Source organism: Lampetra fluviatilis, chromosome 3, assembly GCF_964198595.1.
Source record: "Lampetra fluviatilis chromosome 3, kcLamFluv1.1, whole genome shotgun sequence".
NCBI lineage: Eukaryota > Metazoa > Chordata > Hyperoartia > Petromyzontiformes > Petromyzontidae > Lampetra > Lampetra fluviatilis.
In genome coordinates this window covers 26,721,197-26,743,926 of record NC_136277.1, presented here as the reverse complement: position 1 = coordinate 26,743,926, position 22,730 = coordinate 26,721,197, and the positions used below count along the sequence as shown (strand labels likewise).

The 22,730-nt window shown below is 43.4% G+C and overlaps 1 protein-coding gene across 1 annotated transcript in view; it reads left to right on the top strand.

The window, feature by feature from the left end:
• The window catches only part of LOC144955790 (fibrillin-2-like), a 78,668-nt gene that overhangs the window by 45,190 nt on the left and 10,748 nt on the right, over positions 1 to 22,730 (top strand). Inside the window, exons 45-60 of the mRNA XM_078885955.1 lie at positions 3 to 128; positions 304 to 420; positions 2,949 to 3,077; positions 3,320 to 3,439; positions 4,592 to 4,717; positions 5,470 to 5,622; positions 6,615 to 6,683; positions 6,887 to 7,012; positions 9,121 to 9,240; positions 9,964 to 10,086; positions 10,745 to 10,876; positions 11,615 to 11,740; positions 17,416 to 17,622; positions 18,651 to 18,776; positions 20,217 to 20,339; positions 22,272 to 22,388. Of these exons, the coding sequence (XP_078742081.1) occupies positions 3 to 128; positions 304 to 420; positions 2,949 to 3,077; positions 3,320 to 3,439; positions 4,592 to 4,717; positions 5,470 to 5,622; positions 6,615 to 6,683; positions 6,887 to 7,012; positions 9,121 to 9,240; positions 9,964 to 10,086; positions 10,745 to 10,876; positions 11,615 to 11,740; positions 17,416 to 17,622; positions 18,651 to 18,776; positions 20,217 to 20,339; positions 22,272 to 22,388 (2,040 nt within the window). The remainder of the gene's footprint in view (positions 1 to 2; positions 129 to 303; positions 421 to 2,948; positions 3,078 to 3,319; positions 3,440 to 4,591; positions 4,718 to 5,469; positions 5,623 to 6,614; positions 6,684 to 6,886; positions 7,013 to 9,120; positions 9,241 to 9,963; positions 10,087 to 10,744; positions 10,877 to 11,614; positions 11,741 to 17,415; positions 17,623 to 18,650; positions 18,777 to 20,216; positions 20,340 to 22,271; positions 22,389 to 22,730) is intronic.

Below are 22,730 nucleotides of genomic sequence, written 5' to 3'. Positions count from 1 at the left end.
AGACCGGGACGAGTGCTCCGAGAAGCCGGAGATTTGCAGCCCTGGGCGTTGCCAGGACTCGGAAGGAAGTTATCGCTGCATGTGTCCCAACGGTTACAAGGCCACGGAGGACCAGAGCATGTGCATGGGTAACCCCGCTGATGTCAACACGTCACCCTCTGCAGCTGAACAAACACTTAAAACCTCGGTCACACACAAGGGCGTGTGTATATCTACTACACGTGAATTTGTTTTTGTTCACTATAATTTCCCCCACCCACCCTGTCCCTTCCCCCCGACCCCGCTCCACCCGACTCCAATCAGACGTGGACGAATGCGAGCGCCAACCTTGCGGCAATGGCACGTGCAGGAACACGGTGGGGTCGTTCAACTGCCTCTGCTTCCCCGGCTTCGAGATTTCGGCAAACAATGACTGCATGGGTAAGTCGTCGCCGCACGTGCACGATATTTCCATGGTGAACAACCGCCGCCGTACCGTGCCCCTCTTTTTACCTCCTCGAAATCCTTCACGGTGGATGGGGCTCGGGAGTCTAAAGTCGTTGTGTCAACGAGCTGTGCGTTAAGAGGGCACGGCGTGTGTTCTTTAAGCGCAGTGCCCACTCTCTTCTCCACCAAGCACACGGCTGAGTAAACGCGGACGCGTCTTTCCGCAGCAGAATAGCTGAAGCTTTGCCATGTGAGAATGCTCGTTCTGTAATTTTTTTCTAGTATTATTTTTGAAAAAACATTGTTTGAATAAAAACAATCTATCATCGTGGTTTAAAAAAAGTGCATTAAACGTAAAGAAGTCAGAAGCATGTTTACATGGGAACCACTTCTGTCTTCTTTAAGTTTTCATCACGTACAGTGTTTATCTGTGCATAGTTGTGGCTAAAGTGCAGGAGGCTGTGCATAGTTGTGGCTAAAGTGCAGGAGGCTCCCTTTTTGTCCATTCATTAAACCTCTCTGCACCTCACAAGTAGAATTAAGCCAATGTTTTCATGGAAAATGTTGAGGCAGATGCCACCCAGGCATCCGCCCTGCATCCTTTTGGAAGAGGTATGTAGATGACACGTTCATCATCTGGCCACATGGCCTACCAGCTCTGGACCAATTCTTCAACCACATCAATTCCATACACGCAGCCATCAAATTCACCATGGAGGTGGAAAAGGATGGCAAGTTACCATTCTTGGATGTTTTAATCGAAAAGAGACCAGATGGCTCAATGGGACACTGTCTGCAGGAAAGCCACCCATACGGATGCCTACCTAAAACCTGACTCCCACCACCATCCACCCCAGAAGAATTCCCTCATCAAAACTCCACACCATAGAGCTCGATGTATTTCTGACCATCATCACCTAGCCAGTGAACTGGAGCACGTACACCAAGTCCTCAAAATGAATGGATATTCAGACTACACAATCCGTAAAGCTATCACCCCAACCATTGGGAAAGAACCATCTGAGGAACCCATCAAAACCATCACCTTTCCATACATAGCAGGGGTCACCAGACAGATCTCCAAAATCATGAGCAAACACGAGATCAAGGTTCGATTCAACACAGTACATACAATTTGTGATCTGATCCCATCTGTGAAGATGTGATCCCCGACATGCAATTACCCCCGGCGTCTACAAACTAAGCTGTGTCTGCGGCAGCAGTTACATTGGGGAAACTAAGCGACATGTCTCGGACCGTGTTCGTGAACACAAGGCAGAACTGAAACACGGTAGGACTTATACCTCAGCCGTGGCTGATCATTGTTTTAATGCTGTGGGCACACACGAAATAGATTTTTCCAAGACGAAGGTACTCTGCAAACCCATTGGCTATCAGCAAAGATTCGTTCATGAAGCCATCCAGATATATAAACACAGACACAATTTTAAACGAGAAGATGGGTACAAACTGAGCAATAATTGGAAGGAGGTTATCAACCAGGCTAAGTCATAACTGGCTGTTATGCTTAGTAGTTATTTTTGACTCTCTGGTGTTACATTAACAGGTTAAATGTCTTTACATTAACAGTTTAAATGTCTCACACTAACACAGCCACCGTTGCTCGTTTTCCTTGATGTGACGGTGGCCCTACGATTTTACATTGACATGCTAATCTCTCACAATGCAATGGCCACCTCCGCAGCTTCGTCGTCGTGGAGGTAGCTCAGCTCTCCGATCTTACATTGACATGCAAATTTCTTCACTAGCCCCGCCCACTTCACTTATGACCCTTGGGCTGCACCCATCTCAAACCTTTATAACATCCTGCCTCAGCAGCTCTCGCGCTATTTTTTCACCTGATGACGATAGCTTGTGTTGCAATCGAAACGTCGTGATATTTTTTATTTATTTTTTCTATCTACGTGGCTTTACCGCCGAAAGACCCATAGAATAGAATTAAACAATAACTACGTAGCGATTTTAAGTTGAGTTACTAATTTAAACACCTATGAAGCGAGTTGTAATGACTGGCGAAACGTCGTACTCAGATTGTCAGTGTCGTGGCTTTTCTCTCCAACACACCGGTGTGCTGTACTAGTAACGAATTGGCATGCTCTGTTTACGTGACAAACCTTACTAATTAGCTGTGTTGGGTGGTGGCGGGTTTAACGACACATTTTCTATATGACACGATCTAACCCAAAAAAACCTGTATTATGGATGAAAAGTTAAGTAATCAAATGCAAGAGGAAGGTTTTTTTTATCCCTTAAACCTCAGAATCCAAACATCTTCCATAGGTCTTCGAGCACGCTGAACCACTCAGCCACTATGTTTATGAAACATAGTCAACTATCATAAACGTGCAGAACCCATTTCATCACAACACACTACCATAAACACGGAAAAAACCTTTTGGCACATCTGTCCATTTTCGTTTTTGAGTCCTTTAATTTGTATTTTGTTTGTTATTTTCTGCCCTAAAAACGTCTCTCCCTCTCTCTGCTCCTTGCCCTGACAGATAAGGATGAGTGTGTCTCTTTGGCTGCTCACGTCTGCAAGTTTGGTAGTTGCATCAACAACGTGGGCTCTTTCAAGTGTCTTTGCAATGAAGGCTTTGAGCTCACCGCTGACAAGAAGAACTGCAGAGGTATGTGGATGCATAATGATGAAACGTGAATTTATAGGAAGCAACTCTCGCGTCTGATAATTACGCATTAATCGTACTTGGAAACCCAAACAAAACAATATACAGTTCCTTGTTTATTTATCATCTACGCATAGCGTGAGCAAAGCATCTATATCAAAACGGCTGCACCGTTTACACCGCATGCTGACCACAAAAGGGTTGGTTTTTAATACTCACGCGGAATTTATATATTTTTTTTACAGATATTAACGAGTGTCAGCAATTCCGAGGCATGTGTGCGCCTGGAACGTGCCAGAATCTGGAGGGCTCCTTCCGGTGCGTGTGTCCTCCGGGCTACGAGGTCAAGGAAGAGTCATGCACAGGTGCAGAACACTGGCCTCTCAAGGTCAACACCCACAATGCACCGATGTCCACAATGTATTTTCGGGTGTTTACCACGCGTTGGTCTCACCACGGTGGCGAAATGTTATCGTCCTCGCCTGGTATGCAGGAGGTCGGGGGTTCGATCCCGACCCCTAACGCCTGTATATTTAGAAAAATGCATTGATATTATAAATGTCAAAATGTTGGGCGACTTTGTTGAGCTATCATTTGTGGCCAGGTCGCTTCTCAAAAATAAGTTAATACCTCAGCGGGCTTTGCCTGGTAGGATGTGGATGGTTTGGTGTTGTATTTGTGTGTGCTGTTTGGGTGATTTGTTTACCTTTCTTGTACTTTGCACTACTATCATGTGTTTGTACTGTTTGTTGTTGTAACGTCCTTACCCGCCCCTTCTGGACATCTGTGAAAAGAGCTTTATAGCTCATCGGATACCTCCAGTATCAATAAATATTCTGATTCTGTTCAGCGTGATGTATGTAAAACACGTCACAGAGAGCTATAACGGCACAGCCGTGAGAGCACATACGCAGCAGTGCCCTCAATAACATGTTTAATTTTAAATCACTGTTGTTGTGCGGAGGCCCAATGGCCTATACTACAAAACGATCAGCAACAAAGAGCACTCACGATTTGTTTAGCAGAAGGGAATTATTGGAGGAGCAATCGTGCAGTAGTCAGCAGTCTGTTGTAAAATCTAGCAACCTGAGTTAGATTGCCAGCCACGGCTAATATTAGTGGCAGGTGATATATGAACGGATCCTGAGTTGCCTCCCTGCTTCACGCTGACCTTTGGGGTGAAGGATGGAGAAAGAAAAAACAATGATTGAGATTCCTTTATCCGGTAGTGGATTGACAAAGGGGCTGTGCAAGTTTTAATCATTTACGTAAGACTCGACAAGTTTCCTGAATTGAGCAAGGTCATACGAACTTGGGGAAAGAGACAATTGGAGGGAGTTGCAGAACGAAGGGACGAGGAGAAAGAGAAAATGTTACGCCGTACAACAACGTAGGTCACAGCCAGCCGTGTGGACGAGCGTAAACAATCAATCTCGTTGGCTCCCTTCTGACAACCGATTTCAACTTTCGTCGTCGTCGTGCCTTGCTTTCTCCCCTCCATGGTGTGTGGTATACAGACATTGACGAGTGCTCATCGGAGGAGGACCTGTGCATGATGGGCTCGTGCCTGAACACATTCGGCAGCTTTGAATGCCGTTGTCCCTCGGGCTTCATCCTCTCTGAGACTGGTCGCAAGTGCTACGGTATGGACACGTGCATTGCTGATCCGCATTTGACCATACTTTGGTTTAAGCAAAGCAAGTATACGTTCGAGTTAACTAAAGCGTGAATGAATGTGAAGTCATTTCAAAAATAGCCATCGTTGGAATTTGTTATTCTTTTTAATATTTCAAATAATGTTTGTTTGTCCTTTCCTAACATGTGAAAATAAGTGAAGCCACGTTTATATTTTTTAGCTCACGTACTGTGGTTTTTTTGGCCACTTGTGTAAAGGAAAATTATGCTCAGTGGTAATTTACAGATGATAATTTCCACAGCAAAAAGTTGGTTCCACAGTGACCCGTCAGTCTCGTGTAGCCACTTTCTGTGACCAAACTGGAGCAGAAACAGATCAGACTAATTTTCCATGATCATTAATGGAACCAAGATTAGAAAGATTATGGGATGTCAGCCAATAAACCAAGATTAAACTTCGAGAGCAATTAATGTCTAAATATATAAGACCTATGTAGGCGTGCACGGGACTTAATTCTCTCATGGAATATTTTCTCGGGAGGGATCGGGGACATTTTCAGCTCACCTCCAGGCATCTCCAGCTGAAATTAAGCCATGGCAATGTAGACACATATATATATACACACAAGACATATATACACAAGAGACACATGCAATATACATAAGATGTTTACGTATCAGTGTTGAAGATCAATGTACACATGCATCATTGGAAACTCCACTCGGCTGCATTCGCGTAAATGATTGCATCTAATTACAGACGTCCGCGTCAACTACTGCTTCTCGGAGTTTGCCCAGGGCAAGTGCTCCACCCCGAAGCCCTTCAACACCAGCAAAGCCGGCTGCTGCTGTAGCATGATGCCAGGCGATGGCTGGGGCGACCCCTGTGAACCGTGCCCCAAACAGAACGAAGGTATGAGCTTGGAGAGAGCCGCCACGTCCCGGGCCTTTACCCATTTTTGGACCTGTGCTGACTCGCATTAAAACAGCGGCCCCATGGCAGACGTGGCCGTATCTGTTGAGTTCGTTCTTCGTCTCCCGCACCTCCGATTAGCACCGTGGGCTACGTACGGTGCGAAAGAAGTTCAGCATACATACATACGTGCGTACATGCGTGCGTGTGTATACCGACGGACAATTAAGAACAGCCCACAGTGCAACCGTGGCCACCAATCTCAAACCGAGAACCACCCAGCAACACCATTGCCCGCTCCGATCATTCCCTGGCAGCGTTTGAGACATTCATCAGGTTACTCATATTCCTGAAGCCATCGATTTAAAGAGCATGGCACACAGATTCGATAGAAACACAAAGACGTTGCTGATCTACTTCCCACCAAACGAGAGAAGAAGTCCAATTGATATGGAAGGGTGTGGTGAGGGAGAAATGGGAGTCTGCGTTCAAGGTTCAGAACCTCTTCCCACAACGTTGTACTGTACCATGCTTCTACACCAATCTTGTGTTTTGTGGTCGGCTGCCGATATTTAAACTCGATCTTACCAATTTTACGAAGTGAATCACATTTCTTGATCATATTTAACATATATTTGACGCGGTTTTTTGCTTATAAATCAGCAACGGACCCATTAACCTTAAATCAACAAGGGTGTTGAACTCCATGTAAAACCTTGCTTCTACTCTAAATTCTGGACAGATATGAGAACAAATTAAAAACCATTTATGGTCTTTCATGGTTTCTCTTATACGTAAAGTCATTCATGTCATTAATATAATTCACGGCTATAGTGTTGAAGAAAAACGAAGCGTAAGGTGTATTTACAGAGCTCTTGCACGGATGCACAATGATACTTTTTCAAGTGTCAACGTGAAATGTGCTCACAATCCCCGACGTGGCATTCAGAATGTGCACTAACCAGGCAACGTTTCTCACCCACACTCAACAGAGGAGGCGTACAGGTTGCTCTGCCCATACGGTCCTGGAACGGTCGTTGGACGAGATGACAGTCGAGAAGGCAAGTGCTTCTTAGAAGATAAATGCGTTACAAAAACACCACTACCATCACCACCACCACCACCAAAGAAAGAGAGAAATAAAGTTAACACAAATAACTTATCAAAATGGGCCAATTACATTGGTACAATATCTGGAAAGTTTTGCCGAGACATATCTCGACCGCAATGTTCGTATGCCTTTAACTTTCCTCTCGCTCCCCAGATCTGGACGAGTGCCTTGCCAACCCGGGCATCTGCGCCAACGGGCGGTGCATAAACACAGACGGCTCCTTCCGCTGCGACTGCCCGATGGGCTACAACCTCGAGGCGGCGGGCTTCAAATGCGTGGGTCAGTACGCGATGTCACCAGATAACACTCGTGCGAACAGTGCGGCCACGGGCAGCCAAGTCGTCTCTCTCTCTCTCTCCCTCCCGGCAGCCGTCCATTCACCTCCCGCGAATGCAATAGTTTCTTTGGACCTTTCACGTAGGACACATGGAGCACATTGGCGGACGATGCTGCCGTTGAAATATAATGGGAGTGGAGCTGTTGTAATTTTGCGCCCCCCCCTCCCCCACCCATCTCGTGGTTTGATGACCTTTGACAATTTGGGATCGTGATTTGATTCGACGATTCAATAATCGATTCTTTGTATTTGGAACTGTAGTGCGTGGCAGTGCCTCCGGTGGCTGCCGGAGTCATATGAACTCATTACCCACAACAGATATGAACAAAATTAATTAATTTGTGCACACTCTGATGTACGTGTCGTGCGTTTAAATAATACATTTTAATATTGATTTGAAGCTTTCGTGACTGCAGGAATCCATACTCTTTGGTTCTTTCGGTAAAGTCACGTAGGTAGAAAAAATAATAGATCACGGCGTTTCGATCGCAACACAAGCAATCATCATCAGGCGATTTAATTGAAACATTGTTATGGGCCGAGAAGAGAGTGCCATGAAGTGAATGTCTTTCGTTTCAAAGTGTTTTGCGCAAACTTATATTTTGTTACCCAGCTCTGGCTGGTCACCTGCTTAAAGCAACACCGTCTTGTACTTTAAAAAGACGTTTACTCCTCTTTTTGTTCCAATAATCCTAAGTCCTGTGAGAAATAAATAAGGTCTACTTCCCTGAGTACTTTAACGTCTCCTATAATAAAGGAAGGCTGTGCCAAGCACGGTCCGTGCGTGCGCCAAGGCATCAAGATTAACAAATGTGATCAGAGTTGAACCCATGCCAGTGATTGTTAGGAAGTGTGCAAAAAATGTCCCAGCCAGCTTTTGGCGGATTCCATGACTTTAGCCAAGAAGTTGAGAAAATGTACACGCGTTTTAAAACAAGTTTAGTTTTTAACGTGAGTTCTGTTTTTTTGGACTTAACTGATTTTAAAATAATGGAAGGCAATTAGACTTGCTTAAAAAAAGTATAATGCAATTTACGAAAGGAAAAAAGAAACTTTAATACATTTTGAAATAGCGATGTCTGTGGCTGATACGTAACTGCCCACTACCACGTAGAGAGATCACGCCCTGGAAATATCCCAATGTCGGAGCTCCGTGCACCACAGCTCTGTTTTGTTTTAGGACCTTTGGTGGCTTCTAAATAAAACGCGTTCCTTAAACATCTCATCAAGTACACCTTGGAGCTAAATGTGCGGACATCCTAAATCGGTGAATGCTTCTCTTGTAGGTCACTTACTTAAATATTGCAACAAACTACCAGGCATTTTATGTGATATTTTGATCTGAAAATGTAAGCCTTCTCATGTATTTTATTTGAAGGTAGCATCTGCTGGTACACTAAGCAGTCTGGCAAAGTAGAAAATATAGAGTAGTCCTTCGAATCATTTGGCATTTTATGCATGACAATATACGGCCATTGGTGGTTGTAAATGACGTATAATAGTCTGCCAATAAATGCAATTATGCTTGGAGTGTAGTACAGTCGCAGTTCAGGCATTAGCATAAATGATCAAGCTCACAATACATATATCGGCATCGCAAATTCATGTTTTTCAACTCACAAATAGGTTCACATGACTTCCTGCAGCCCTAGCAGTGCTACATTCTCTGCAATGTTAGAAATCAGAAATTATGCTTGATTTTTAATCGCAACCCTGAATTATGAGAACGTATTCAATCGCCGGATTTGCAGGGAGAGTGCATGTGGTAAATCGTTCGTTACACCACTTTTTGGATGACCTTCTTCTCTGCTCAGATTGTGGATCACTCACACTTCTTGTTCTTCGTGACCTTTCTGCTGCTTTTCAAACCACAGACCAATCCGTCCTCCTCGAGCATCTCCAAAACTATGTAAGCGCCTCTGGCAAAAACTTCTCTCCTGGCTCTGCTCCTACCTCTCCTTCTCAATTTCCATCCAGGGACTGTCTCAAAAACGCCTGCTCACCTTTTACCTCCACCGCACTTCTCTCACCGATCTGCGTTTGTTCCCAGACGCGAACGAGTGCTCCATTGGGAACCCGTGCGGCAACGGCACGTGCCTGAACGTGCCCGGAGGGTTCGAGTGCACGTGTGACGATGGGTTCGAGCCGGGACCCATGATGACCTGTGAAGGTCAGAACAATGCCCGTAACGCTGTTTTTGGGAATGATTTTGTCTCTCCACCTTGCCGCCGTCGTTAATCCTTGTCATACTTACGTCGTCTTCATTGGATTATGGAAATATTAGCTGCAAATATCATAGCACTGCTATGAATTGGCATACGATGTACTGTAGGGGTAGTGCCTTACATCGATATGCCCTATTCCAAGCCAGCCTTTTTTCAGGAAAGTATCCAGTGAAAAATTAAGCCCTGGTTTGTGCCCTTATAAAGTCAAGGGCAAACTGATGTTTATTTTATTTAAAACCTGCTGAACTGACTCCCATAATTTTTGCTACAACATATTCCTTTATTGAACCAAACTGACCTAGTTTGTATTATGTCCTACAGTGTGAAAACTAGATTACAAAAATACGTTTTGATGTTGATTCCTTTGAAAATGTTTGGCTGCTGGAGACATTAGAGAGTGAGGCCCTTGTGGTCTGTAATGGCTTCCTTGGGATTATCTGATTGTTTTAAATAGCGCTACAGTTTAATGCAAAAAAACAGCGTTCAGGCCAGCGCTTTCCTTTATGCTCAGCTCATGTGGGAATCGTTTCGCTAAAGTAAATTCACATAATGCCAGCTTTCTAAAGGCCCTCGGTTTATGGCTTTGTCGCGCGCCACTTTGAAAGATTGTCGTAAATTACCACCCGGTTCAAACAGCGGGTTGCACGGCTCTTTGCGAACACCCACAGATCTGAACGAGTGCTCCCTGAACCCTCTCCTGTGCGCCTTCCGCTGCGTCAACAACTTCGGATCCTACGAGTGCATGTGTCCCACTGGCTACGTCCTGCGCGAGGATCGCCGCATGTGCAAAGGTGGGAGGAGGAGACACCGCGGATTTTGGTGGCATGCCCAGGGTCCATTAAGCAGGAGGAATGCAAGTGCGGCTTTCAGCCCCTGTGCCTGCTCAACAGTGGGGCCCACTGTGGTGAACAGGCAATGGTTGCAGAGCGAATCTGTGCCATTGATATACATTCTTTTTAAATGGTGAAACAAACAATACAGTTACCGAATTCCTTTGCTGACCAGATGTTTGGGTTAGGTTTGCTGTATATGTGTATGCTCCAACAAGGGCATGCGAGGGTACGTTATGGTTTTTACCCTGGTGACCACACCGATGATATATGATTCATCTTCATATTATTCAAAAGATTAATACACGCCGAGTTTAAAAACCTAAAGATAAGAGTATAATCACGAGCAGATATGATTACAGTTTCCACACGTTTCTACACTGTCTGTGGTCTCTGCAAAGTCATCGCTGCAATTTGTTACGGTTAATTTAGGTCAACTGGCAGCTCACTTGCAGTGGAGACTGTTTTATTATATTCCAGTATTGGAGCCTGATATGACCAGCAGTAGATAATTTGGTTAAATATTTCTCAGGAAGGAAATTATTATTTCTCTTCTCGTTGTCACTGGCTCCCTCTTCTTTGAGTTCCATGAAACATCTTCATCCCATTTCACCCACAGACCAGGATGAGTGTGAAGAAGCACTCGACAACTGTGCATCCAGAAACATGATTTGCAAGAACCTCATCGGCACCTACATGTGCATCTGCCCGCCTGGGTACACACGCCGGCCCGATGGTGAAGGCTGCATTGGTAAGAATGAAGAACCTAAGCAAACATCGTTGTTTATTGTGGGGTGTTGTTATTTCAGGAGTAAATAAATGGACACTTTAAGTCTGAGCTTCACGATTGGAGAGCACAGGGCAACTTTTTGTTATAGGTGGGTCGCTGGGTAAAGAGGTAAGGAGGACTCAACATTTTAATGCAAGGGTTGCCACTTGTCCTATGTTCCCAGGATCATCCTCTTTGTGGTAGATGTCTTAGAAAACCTGTAAGTCTTCCCAGAACATTAAAAGTCCTATTTTTGTCTTGTCGTGCAATCGTACACCACTGAAGCGAGTGCATTCGCACATAGTTCTCCCCTCCTCTCTACGTTTTTGTGAGATATTCTTTCTCTCATGATATGTCCCGGGTTTTTTTGTTCCGCGGAGGTGGCAACTCTAGTCTATCATCATGTAGAAACTATTATATATTTAAAATGTAACCACTGTCACACCTTTTAAGATCCACAGCACGATATGAACAAAGCATTCCACGCAATGTGTGTATATATATATTTTTTAAACAAAATCTCAAGCAACTTGAGAGACACACGCGATGTTTTATTTTTATTTTCTCCTCCATTAATGCTGCGTGAGATGCAAATATCTTAAAACAAAGGTAAGTTATTGGAAAATTGTTGGTGTTGGCAGCCATGTTGGACCTGCACTTTTGCTCCTCGAATTCCTCCATTCACCGGGACGAGGCGCCGTGCTGCGCACTGTCTTGCAGACGAGAACGAGTGCCGTCTGAAGCCTGGAATTTGTGAGAACGGCCGCTGCATCAACAACGTTGGCAGCTACAAGTGCGTCTGCAATGAGGGCTTCTCCCTGAACCAGGATGAGACGGAGTGTGTCGGTAAGGCCTGCGCAGTGCGACGTTTTTTTTTGCTGTTGTCTAAAGTTGCGTTTGTGGCTCTTTCACTGCGGCTCGTTTCCATTGGTAATGGACAGAGTTAGAGGAAGGGAGCCAGATCGGTTTCCTCTTGTCTACGCGGCCTTCAAAGATCCAAGGCACGATGCGTCTCGTGAGGCTAAACAAAGGAACAACACAGCAGTGCCACGATATATCAGTGTCAAGAATTAATGAAAACTAAAGCTTTGGATTGTGATCCTTTCACTGATTGTTTTACGTATTTTAAAACACTCTGGTTCAGAAAGACATTTGGGGTTTCTTCCTGGCTTATATTTCAAAGTAGTAGCGTGCTTATTAAAGGGTGTACCTCAGCGATTCCATGAATTGTCGTGATTCACAGTCAATTCAAGAGTAGATATTTTTTTTATGTGTACGGCACAGTGAATGGTAGCACCTCCAGTGGCTGTGGGGTCCATGTGAACTGATTACGTACAATATATATGAACAGGAAAACATTGTTTCTTACAGATGCGATTAAATTAGTAAAAAAAATGTAGATTCCTCGGTTGATCGGTACACCATTAAACACCCTCTACTCAAGTTACTCAATTGGGATTATGCATGTGAATTATCGCCCCTACTGGCAGACTGATGACTAACTCTTGCAAATAAGATGATCCTGGTCTCTTGTGACTTTCACAGAGCGCTTGAGAAATATACTTCATTGATGAATTCAGAGCACAACAGGCAACGTTGGCATATGTAAAATAGTGATGAAGCATTTCCTGTGTTATTATTATAGGAAACATACTACCTCTTCACAACAATTGCAAACTAAAAGTATATTTTAAAAATATAAATACATTAATTTGTTTTGCAGCAACATTCGCAAATGCTAGTGAGCTGGTGAACTGTAACAATGTTTGGCATGTGCTTGGGAGCCTGAATAACAAAACAGTTTAGGCTCCGGTAGAAGAACAAAATATGATTTCCTTTTCCTCAGTCAGGCAAACAGCACGTCTCCCTTGTGACAGGGCAGCGCAAACACATTCAAATGCCATATCATCGTTAATCCTCGCCTGACATGTAAACATTCACCTCACTCATCTGTCTTCCATAAATCCCCTTGTACATAAAATCACTTGAAGGTCCCGTCCAGGTTTTTTTTCTGACCAGAAAAAAACAGTCAGAAAACAGCTCCGCTTGAGCTGAAGAGGCAGCTTAATCTTGGATTAAAAAATTGTGTATTATAAAATTAAATGACCAATTATCTTGTAAAAAAGAACTGTCCCGAAGGAAGTGTTTCATGCTATTAAATACTTCCTCACACATTCCAACACCAGGTTGGCTTTCCTCCAACCCTCCATTTGACTTTGCCTTAAGGACAGTACATATTTCACATACATAGTGTATGATTTTTTTGTTTTAAAAAGGCATTTTTTTCAAAAGAAAATATATTTTTTGAAATGATGCTCAGTGATTTATTTACATGGCTGGTAGATGTTATACCATTGGTATCCAGATTCTCTTTTCGTTACTCACAAGATGACTGTGAGACTGAAAGGAATGCAGAACTGTTCACAGAACCTTATGTCGCTCTTGCATTCCTGTGGAATAGTTTACAAAAGGAAGACCATAAGTCTCAAAATTGGCGATCAGTTCTAACATTCACTCACACAATGCCTTTCATTGGCCAAGAATTTGGGTCATTTGCCAACACTTTTGGTCACTTGGCAAGGCAGTGGGACACATGAGAAATTGAGGATACTTTACAAGCTAAGAGCCCGGGACAAGCAAAGGTTGTAAATTATTAACTACTAGCGGGAAGTACCTGGCATTGCCCGGGTCTTAAAAATATTTCAAAACTACTCTTAAAAATGTAACCGCAGTGCGTACTGACTGTGGTGGTACCTGCTTTCACTGCAGCAGTGCATACTGTGGTGGTACCTGCTATGATTAGAGCAGTGCATACCGACTGTGGTGGTACCTGCTATGATTACAGCAGTGTATTCTGACTCTATAGCAGTATTTATCGACTGTATAGCACAAAGTACTCACCTGACAGAGTGGCGTGGTGAGGCCGAGTCCCGTGCAGAGCCTCCGGCCTCGCCTAGATTGTCCAGCCGGCCGAGGTGGCACCTTGGCAGGCTGGGGCTGGGCTGCTACCCCTGACCCCCCCTCCCCCCAGCCACGATCTCCCCGGCCGTTCTGCAGTAATATCTACGGCCTATAGTGGTAGCATCTAGCGACTGTATAGTAGTAATAACTGCACGCATTGCGGTGGGGGGGACGTCACACAGTGAAGAATTAACGTCAGCGTTTAGTGTATTTTTTATAGCATTTTTAACGGGAAAGAAAATGTCCCCCTCACTCCCACCGAAGGCGTGCGACTTGGCATGGGCCGTCCCCCCCACCAAAGGAGCGTGAGTTGGTATGGTCGGTCACGTGTCATACATAAATAAATAAAAGGAAACGCACAAAAATCGCACTAAATCGCTAATGAAACTAATTTAAAGTTGACGGATGTGAAAAAGGAATCGCGCTTGTTGACCGCGGGGCTTACGGCTTGGTAACTGGCTAATTTTTTTTTATGTAAACCCCACCGTTGGAGAGCCAAGCGTGCGACCACACACAAGCCCACCCACAAATCGACACACAATTTTTGACTTTTATATATAGATAAGAAAGATAAGAATAAGATAAGAAGATAAGATAAGAATAAGATAAGATAAGAATAAGATAAGAAGATAAGATAAGATAAATATAGAAGATAGTTAAAGGTAAATGTGCAGCCCTGCAATCGCTTGCTCACACCACTGTTGGTGGAAGGGCCTTCACCAGAGAGAGCTCTTTATCAGAATTTTTACTTAGACTGGAGAAATCCTATAAGCTTTTAAGCTCTTTTTGCACAGATGCCCGGTATGGGTGGGTCAGCAAGCCCTCGAGAGGGCATTTTGCCAGATGTCTTGGAAGCCGTCAAAGTACCAACACTTTACCCAACCACACGTGACCTGATCAGTGGCGTTCCCATTTATGGTGCTCGGTGGAGCATGGGGGGGAGGGGGGGGTTAAGCATCTTTACCATTGTTTCGAATTGGTGACCTCTGTATTGAAAATCTAGTTTGCTAACCATAGTACTCAAAGACCCTTATCTATAATACTTAAACAAAGTCACATATATGAAATATATACCTGTTTTAGAATATATAGTGTTTGACGAATGTTCATTAAATGTATTACTTGGTTTGTGGTCCAATTTTTGAGATTGGATAAAAAAAAACTTGTCTATCTCTTAAAATGTAGGTTTTCCCCTTTTTTCTGGTAACAAGCAGGTGTTAAGAGGTTAAAACACCAAACTGAAACCTTTTACAAGGAATCATGTCTGCATTAACCACAATACTTGTGGTCAGAATGCAAAAAAAACATGCTCTGATAATATATGCATTAACGAAAGAACCAAAGAGTAATATATGCATTGTCTTTGAAACTGATTGATCCACACCAGAGACAGCTTTCGTTTGAGTCTAGTCTCAAAACGGTTTTAGACCAGAAGATGCCAAAAGGCCTTTTGGCGTCGTCTGGTCTAACACCGGAGGTCATCCAGTCACTGTGCCACAAATTAAAAAAAACTCACATTTATACAATAAGCGTGCACAATAATTATACGTAAGCCTAAACAAACGATTACCAATCTAGTCCAAAATACGTCCAAATAACTTTTAGAATCATACTAACTCCTCGGAATTTCAAATGATTGCAGAATAATTTGATGGTGTATCCAACTTCTTGAGAAAGGATGTTGAATGAAGCAGTTTTCATTCTCTTTACGCGCAAAATTATTAAAATATGTGTTACACACAGTATGTTAGTATATTTGGCCGTAAGCAACGTGACTGGTATTGAAGGGAGGGCACTAATAAATAAAATATCGGTAAGCATGCAATAATAATTATGGTGCTATGTTTATACATTTAGAAAGGGGTGTTGATCAACATATTCAGAGTGGCGTATCTTGGTTTGTGCAATGGAAAGAGAGCCAAGGTTTCTCATGGCTGATGGATCATGGGTCATAAATCTAGACGAGCCGGAGGTCATTGCAGCTAAGTAACCCTCACAGAGCACGCAGTCATTCACTCAACAAGGCTCCAAGACAGCGTGGGATTATAGCCTGAGAATATTTTCATTACACTCAGCCTCTGGAGCAATGAAGCTGTGAAAGAACCAGTGCACTTAAACTTATGGACCTGGCAACATCCACTGCTAAGGATAGGAAAAAAAACAAGCATTTTCACGTGTGTAGGTATAAACCTAACTGCATGTCAATTCCTACGATTACAGTACAATAATAATGTATAGTGCTTTGTAACTCCACTGCTGGATGAAGGCCTTCTCAAGCCATGTCATTCATGTGGGCTATTTGACTATACCTCATCACGCTGGTCAGTATGGGTTGGCAAAGTGGCAGCCTGGAGGGAGGGGTAGTACCGATTCGGATATCACTCGCCACTGATATTCGTAATGGCTGAGAATCGAACGTGGTTCGCTGTGTTCATAGTGCGGCCTCTGAACCACCACATCGCACCCCCCCTCCACCCCTTTTTGTCTTATCAAGCCACTGAAAACTCCGATTAGCACGGTTGGCTACGTACGGTGCGAAATAAGTTCAACATATATCTACTGATATTGAATTTCCAAAAGGGGAAATATATTCTGCTGCATTTTGGCACCTTCACCACCCCCAAAAATGTATTTTAGGTATCGGGTTTAATCATGTGTCAGTGAAATGAGACGGAAAGGACATTTACATTCCGTTAAGGAATTTATTTTGTTGTCTACTTAAGCATGGAGTATCCAGTTTCTTCACACAAATTCAAATAGAACACTTGATGACAGATTTTTATATGTGGCCCTTTGCAATAATAATATGAATTTGAGCAAAAGGTAAAAAAAATCGCATTTGTTTGCCATTCTCAGTCTGTTGTTGACCACAAAGTCTTCCCGTGGTGGTTTCTTTTGTTGAATTCGTTTTCCTTGAAGCGTTGAAGTAAGTAAAAAAGACAGGAAAAAAGAAAGCCTCCCAGTGACATGTGATCCTATCATAATTCCCCTTTGGTGTGTTATCCCAAATGCATTGCATTTTTTGCATTCAACAATGAATCACTAAAATAATTCCTACATGTCATTTTTAACCTCTGGATCAAGGCCTCCCCCCCACACCGCGTTGATCGTGGAGGTTATTGTTTGACCATACTTCACCACAATATAGTCATTATGGGTCAGTGGGAGGGGTGGCAGTGTCGGAGTGGGGGGTGATGCAGTTAATTTAAATAACCGGCTATGTTGAGTTATAAACGAGTCAGGATTTCTGAATTTGTAATTGTTTTATTGTGCCTTGCATAGCTGTTGTACATTATGTACTATGAGGAAGGGCTATTGCCAGAAACATCACCTGTATATATTTATCCTTTTAAGGCAGAGTTATTGTCCAATGTTTTAACATTTTGGCTCTGTGTGATCGTGCACCACTGCCAAAGCACTGTCACCAAATACATTTTCCATAACGTCATAAATCATTCCACAGATGTTGTTAATTGTGCAGGTTATGCCTCTGCCGACGACAATTAACGCCACCGCTAACCCACACGCGCACGCGCGATGTGCCCGACTGTCGAGCGCAGACAGCCGCAGGGGCTTCTGCTTCACGGAGGTCATCCAGTCGCTGTGCCAGATGGTGTCAAGCAGCCGCAACCTAGTCACCAAGTCCGAGTGCTGCTGCGATGGAGGGCGCGGCTGGGGCCAGCAGTGTGATATCTGCCCGCTGCCTGGCACTGCCCAATACAAGAAGCTGTGCCCGCACGGTCCCGGCTACACCACTGATGGGCGAGGTGAGCAGCTCATTGGACTGCTCATGCGACCTGTTTCAATCCCAGTCTTTTTTTCTATAGGGGTGCCACGATGGAGAGATGTTATCTCCCTCACCTGGTATGCAGGAGGTCGTGGGTTCCAGGACGCCTGTTTATTTGGAGTTTGCATGTTCATCCCGTGGTCGCGTGGAGTTTTCTCCGGGTCTTGGTTTTCCCCTCCACATTTACAAACATGCGTTTTGAGTATGTGGCTGCTATACATTTCCACGTGATAAGCCACTTCGTTGAGCTATCATTTGTGGCCAGGTCGCTTATGAAAAAGAGCTACATAGCTGAGTGGGCCTTAGCTGGTAAAATGAGAAATTGTTTAGTTTTATATCGTTTTGAGTTTATATGTGGTGCAGCCGATTCAGTTGTGACAATGTAACTGGAGGACTAGCTCTATCATCAAACTACAATAATGAACATAGAATAGACATGGACACACACCCGCACTGAGGTGTGGATGATGTACATACAGCTAGCTCTTAATGAATGAGTATGCCAATTGTGCAAATGTGCCCGGTTGACTTGAGCACAGAATAGAAAGATGGTTCACACGCGCAGAATTTACATTTGTCGACACAGATGTCTCCTTTACAGATGTGCACTGACTAGTCCAGTAATGATTCAAGGCCTCACAATGCAATTAACTGTCACTGTTAAGGGTATCATTTAGAATTAAGCTACAATGTATGTCACTATTGCCACGACAGACATGCAGAGGTTTATAGGAATTAAACTCGTATGATAAAACCTTCACACTACCAACCTTGCTAGTCTTTCGTTTTATTGACCTAAATCTAACAGCTAAGTTATATCCTTTAAATATGGATGATATATTTATGCACACCTAATATATATGAATTGAATAGCGAATGTGTGTACAGTATGTATGTTGGTCTTCTTTCGTACCGTACATAGCCAACCGTGCGGGAATGCGTGATACACACACACACGTGACACACGTGAAACGATAGATGCGTGAGAACTCTTCCCGTGTGCTGCAGACATCGACGAGTGCACGGTGATGCCGGGCATGTGTCACCACGGCCAGTGCATCAACAGCGAGGGCTCCTACCATTGCATGTGCAACAACGGCTACACAACCGACATCACCCGCACGGGCTGCGTGGGTACGTACCCATTCACATCACTTCAAATAACCCCCTCCCTCTCTCAATATTCATGTGCCATGTCCTTTTTTCAAAGGCGTCAGCGATCGTGGCCTTGCATTTATCTCCGTCCATGATGTCATTCAAGAACTTTGCATTGGCTACTCCCAGTTGCATTCAAATGTTGAAATTGCTTATGTAGTTAATTATGTAATTATTTTTCGCTCTTCTCTACCTTCTAGCGATGTAATTTCCCCAGTCAAAGCATTATAATAAGTCTCTTATTTTCTCATTACATGACCAAGAAATCTAACTTGCCTTCCTCTAATTATGATGAAATATTTGTAAACGTACCTGATATCTGTAATACATTCATGTTACTCATCTTGTCTGTCCGTGACATTTTTACCATTCTTCACAAAACACACATTTCTATTGCTCCTTGTTTGCTTTGTGAGGTCTTTGTAATCGTTCATATTTAATCCATATTGGAGAACAGATCAAACGGAGCACTGTGTTATTATTATTATTGTCGTAAATAACTTCTTATTTATTTTAATACAAATCCCATTGTCTGAAACATATACTTCAAACATTCACTTGGGCATATACGCCAAGTGCTTATGATAATAATTCAAGTGCTGTGTGAAGTCCTCTCGTTGCTGTGTTGATGGTGGGGGGTTTTGGGCGCTGCGGTGGTGAGATGTTAAATCCCTCAAATGGTATGATGGAGGTCGTGGGTCCATTCCCGACCTTCACGCCTGTTGTATATTTGGAGTTTGCTTATTTTCCCTGTGGTCGCATGGATTTTTCTCCGGGTTTTCCCTCCATATTTAGAAACGTGCTTTTAAAGTATTGGCCTGCTATAAATGTCCACATGTATTGGCCTGCTATAAATGTCCACACATACAATTGGAATCTGTAATTTTGTAGCTAGATTCTTGTCTCGTATAATTAGACATAAGAATATGTGGAAAGGAAATGCCTACAATGAACATATAAATAAAATTAGCAAAATGCAATTTTTGGGATATTCATTCAGATTTGTTGATTTCTAAAGTAAAACTATTGTGGAGAAGTAATTCTTAAATTTGTAAAAAAAAATTGCACAAGCCAATACGCAACATGGCATATGTAGAGTTTTTGTGAAAGTAGTGTTATTGTGGGCTAATACACGCATGATGTTCTGCACATATTGGGCAGAAAGCGAGCCGATCAGTTGCAAACTGCCAATACTTTTTGTAGTACTGCATAGGCTTTCGCGGTTGTACTGTATAGCTCTCTGATGTGTTTTCTGGTTGTACCGCAAACAAGCGGAACAACTGAAAACCACATCAGAGCAGTATTTGTTCTCTAACCAAATAATGTTGCCAAAAAGTGCAACTTTACTCGCATTTTTCTTTTTTTACTCAAGATGTGTTCCTCTTCTGCATCACGGCTAACCTGCGGCTTTTACAATAGATCTGGACGAATGTGCCCAATCGCCAAAGCCCTGCAACTTCATCTGCAAGAACACAGAAGGCAGCTACCAGTGTGCCTGTCCACGTGGCTACATCATGCAGGAGGACGGCAGGACATGCAGAGGTCAGATCATCTACCCATACATAAAAACACTAAAATCCCCCATATAGCCTGAACAGACTGTTGGGGCCAGTGCTGTTAGAAAGCACCTATGAAGGCCGGCATGGCACATGAGGGGGTGGGTCGCCAGCACCACACCAAACCACCAAATAACCGTCACTGGTGTTGGCCATGAGTGGGTCACTGAGTTCGTAGTGCAACACGCTAACCGCTACACTACCACTCCCCACATGTACAGGCACATATATATTTGCATGTAATGTTACATCACCAACGTTGGCATTGTTTCAAATCCGTCGTGTTAAAAGTGAGCATCCGTTGTAAGAATTCATATCCTTAAGCTGATATGCCATTTGTGTGCCATTGTTTAATTGGTCACTAATGTTTTACAAATGTGAAAAGGCCAATATATATAAAAGCGTTATGCAATTCCAAAAAAATGTATTTCATTGTTTTAACAATGTCTAAATTAGCGATTTATGCATGTGAAAATCAAAAGACAAACAATTCTTCATTTAAAATAAACAGAATGTTTCACCGTCAGAATTTTCACAGAGAATTAGAGTGCATTACACACATTCAACATAATGTTTTTATGGATTGAAAACCTGTTTACACTTATCAGTGAAATATTTCAGGGGAAAAAAGAAAACATTAAAATCCCTGCCAACTGCCCAAACGTACACTGGCTAAGCGATCTGTTCTAAAAGCATCTAATTGGTCTGCGTACTTGTCACACCATTGAAATCAAATGAGTTTACGAAGTATGCAAGCGCCAACGAAAACATAAACAATCATTTGATAAAACCGTCACAGGCATCCAGAGGGTATTTGTTTTTACTTACCCCCCCCCTCCCGAGTGTTGATGGTCTGCAGAGGAATGTTCTACAAAAAAGGCAAGGAAGAGCAAAACGTTGAATGTCCAATATGGACGATATTTTTGTGATACGTTTTAACTTTTCCTTTTTATTGTCACTTGGGAGAGAAGAAAATAACTGTGGAGAGGTTTTTTTTGCTGCCTATTTACATCATACAAATAGCCACACGTTAGTTTCTAACATTGCAAATAAACGTTCATCATATCGGCTGCTATTACATCAAACAGTAATTGGAGCGCTCCTAATAAAGTGTGATTTTAACATGAATTTTGACATGTTTTGCATAACATTCAATTTTATCCCTGGAAATGGAACTGGCAGTAAATGAAATGTAAACCAACACTTCTCTGAAATGGTATGTGTTGACCTACAACGTGCCATTTTATTTATTTGACTCCGTTTATTGCTGCAAGGTCGTATTATATTTTGCCAGCATACACAAATAAATGATCCGGTGACTGAAATTTTCTGCTAAATGTACAACAGATATTCGAAAACGTGGGGTTTTTTCCCTTTCGAATTGCACAACCTAATGCCGATTAAATTCATCCTGCAGCGGTGCACTGGCATCCCAACTCAAACTGCCCTGACCGGTGGTATACCAGAGACGTGTTTAGTCTGTCACACAGTGACAATGCAAGCAGTTACTGCCAGAATAAAGTACACCCTCGAATTGCATCCCACGAGCAACAACAGTTGTTTATTTGGATATAAACTACTGCTTTCTGTCACGTTCAAAACGAGCTGTGGGAATCCCTTTGGTATAAAGGAAGGGGGGTAAAACTAATAAAAGAGCACGGCTTCATTCCAGTAACGGAAATCTGTCTGCATGCCTCTCCTGGGGTCATGGTGGGAGGTTGGAATTTTTGTTCAACATTTACAAGAGTTACGAAGTAAAAAAAAAAGAGGCAGCAATGAAATCATAGTTAATGATGTCGTTTAAAATTACACCCACTCAGCTGTAAACGCACTACTTTGATAGCCACTTCAGGAAACGTGTTCTTGCAATCAACAGTTCGCCCGAGTAATCGGTTCGTTTATTCACCGCTGCTTGCAGACCTCGACGAATGTGCCAGCAAGCAGCACAACTGCCAGTTCCTGTGCGTGAACACCATCGGAGGCTTCACCTGCAAGTGTCCCCCGGGATTCACGCAGCATCACACCGCGTGCATTGGCAAGTCTCGCGCACTTCCCCCGACGCCCCCACCATCCCGGCACACAAAAAACAAAGACAAAGATCCGCCCTCACCTCCCCTCTTGCAGCCTGTAACAGAGTGTTGGGGCAAGTGCTTTTAGCGGGCAGCGGCTATGAAGGCCGGCACGGCACACGAAGGGGGTTTGGTGGCCAGCACCACGTCCGGCCGGCCGCCTTTATCCTCCCAGTGGTGATGTTTACACACCGCATAACGTACTCATTTGAGGCTCAGCACCGGTTCAGATAATCGTCACTGGTGTGGATCGCGAGCGGGAATGGAACCCGGATCGCCGGGTTTGTAGCGCAGCGTGCTAGCCACTA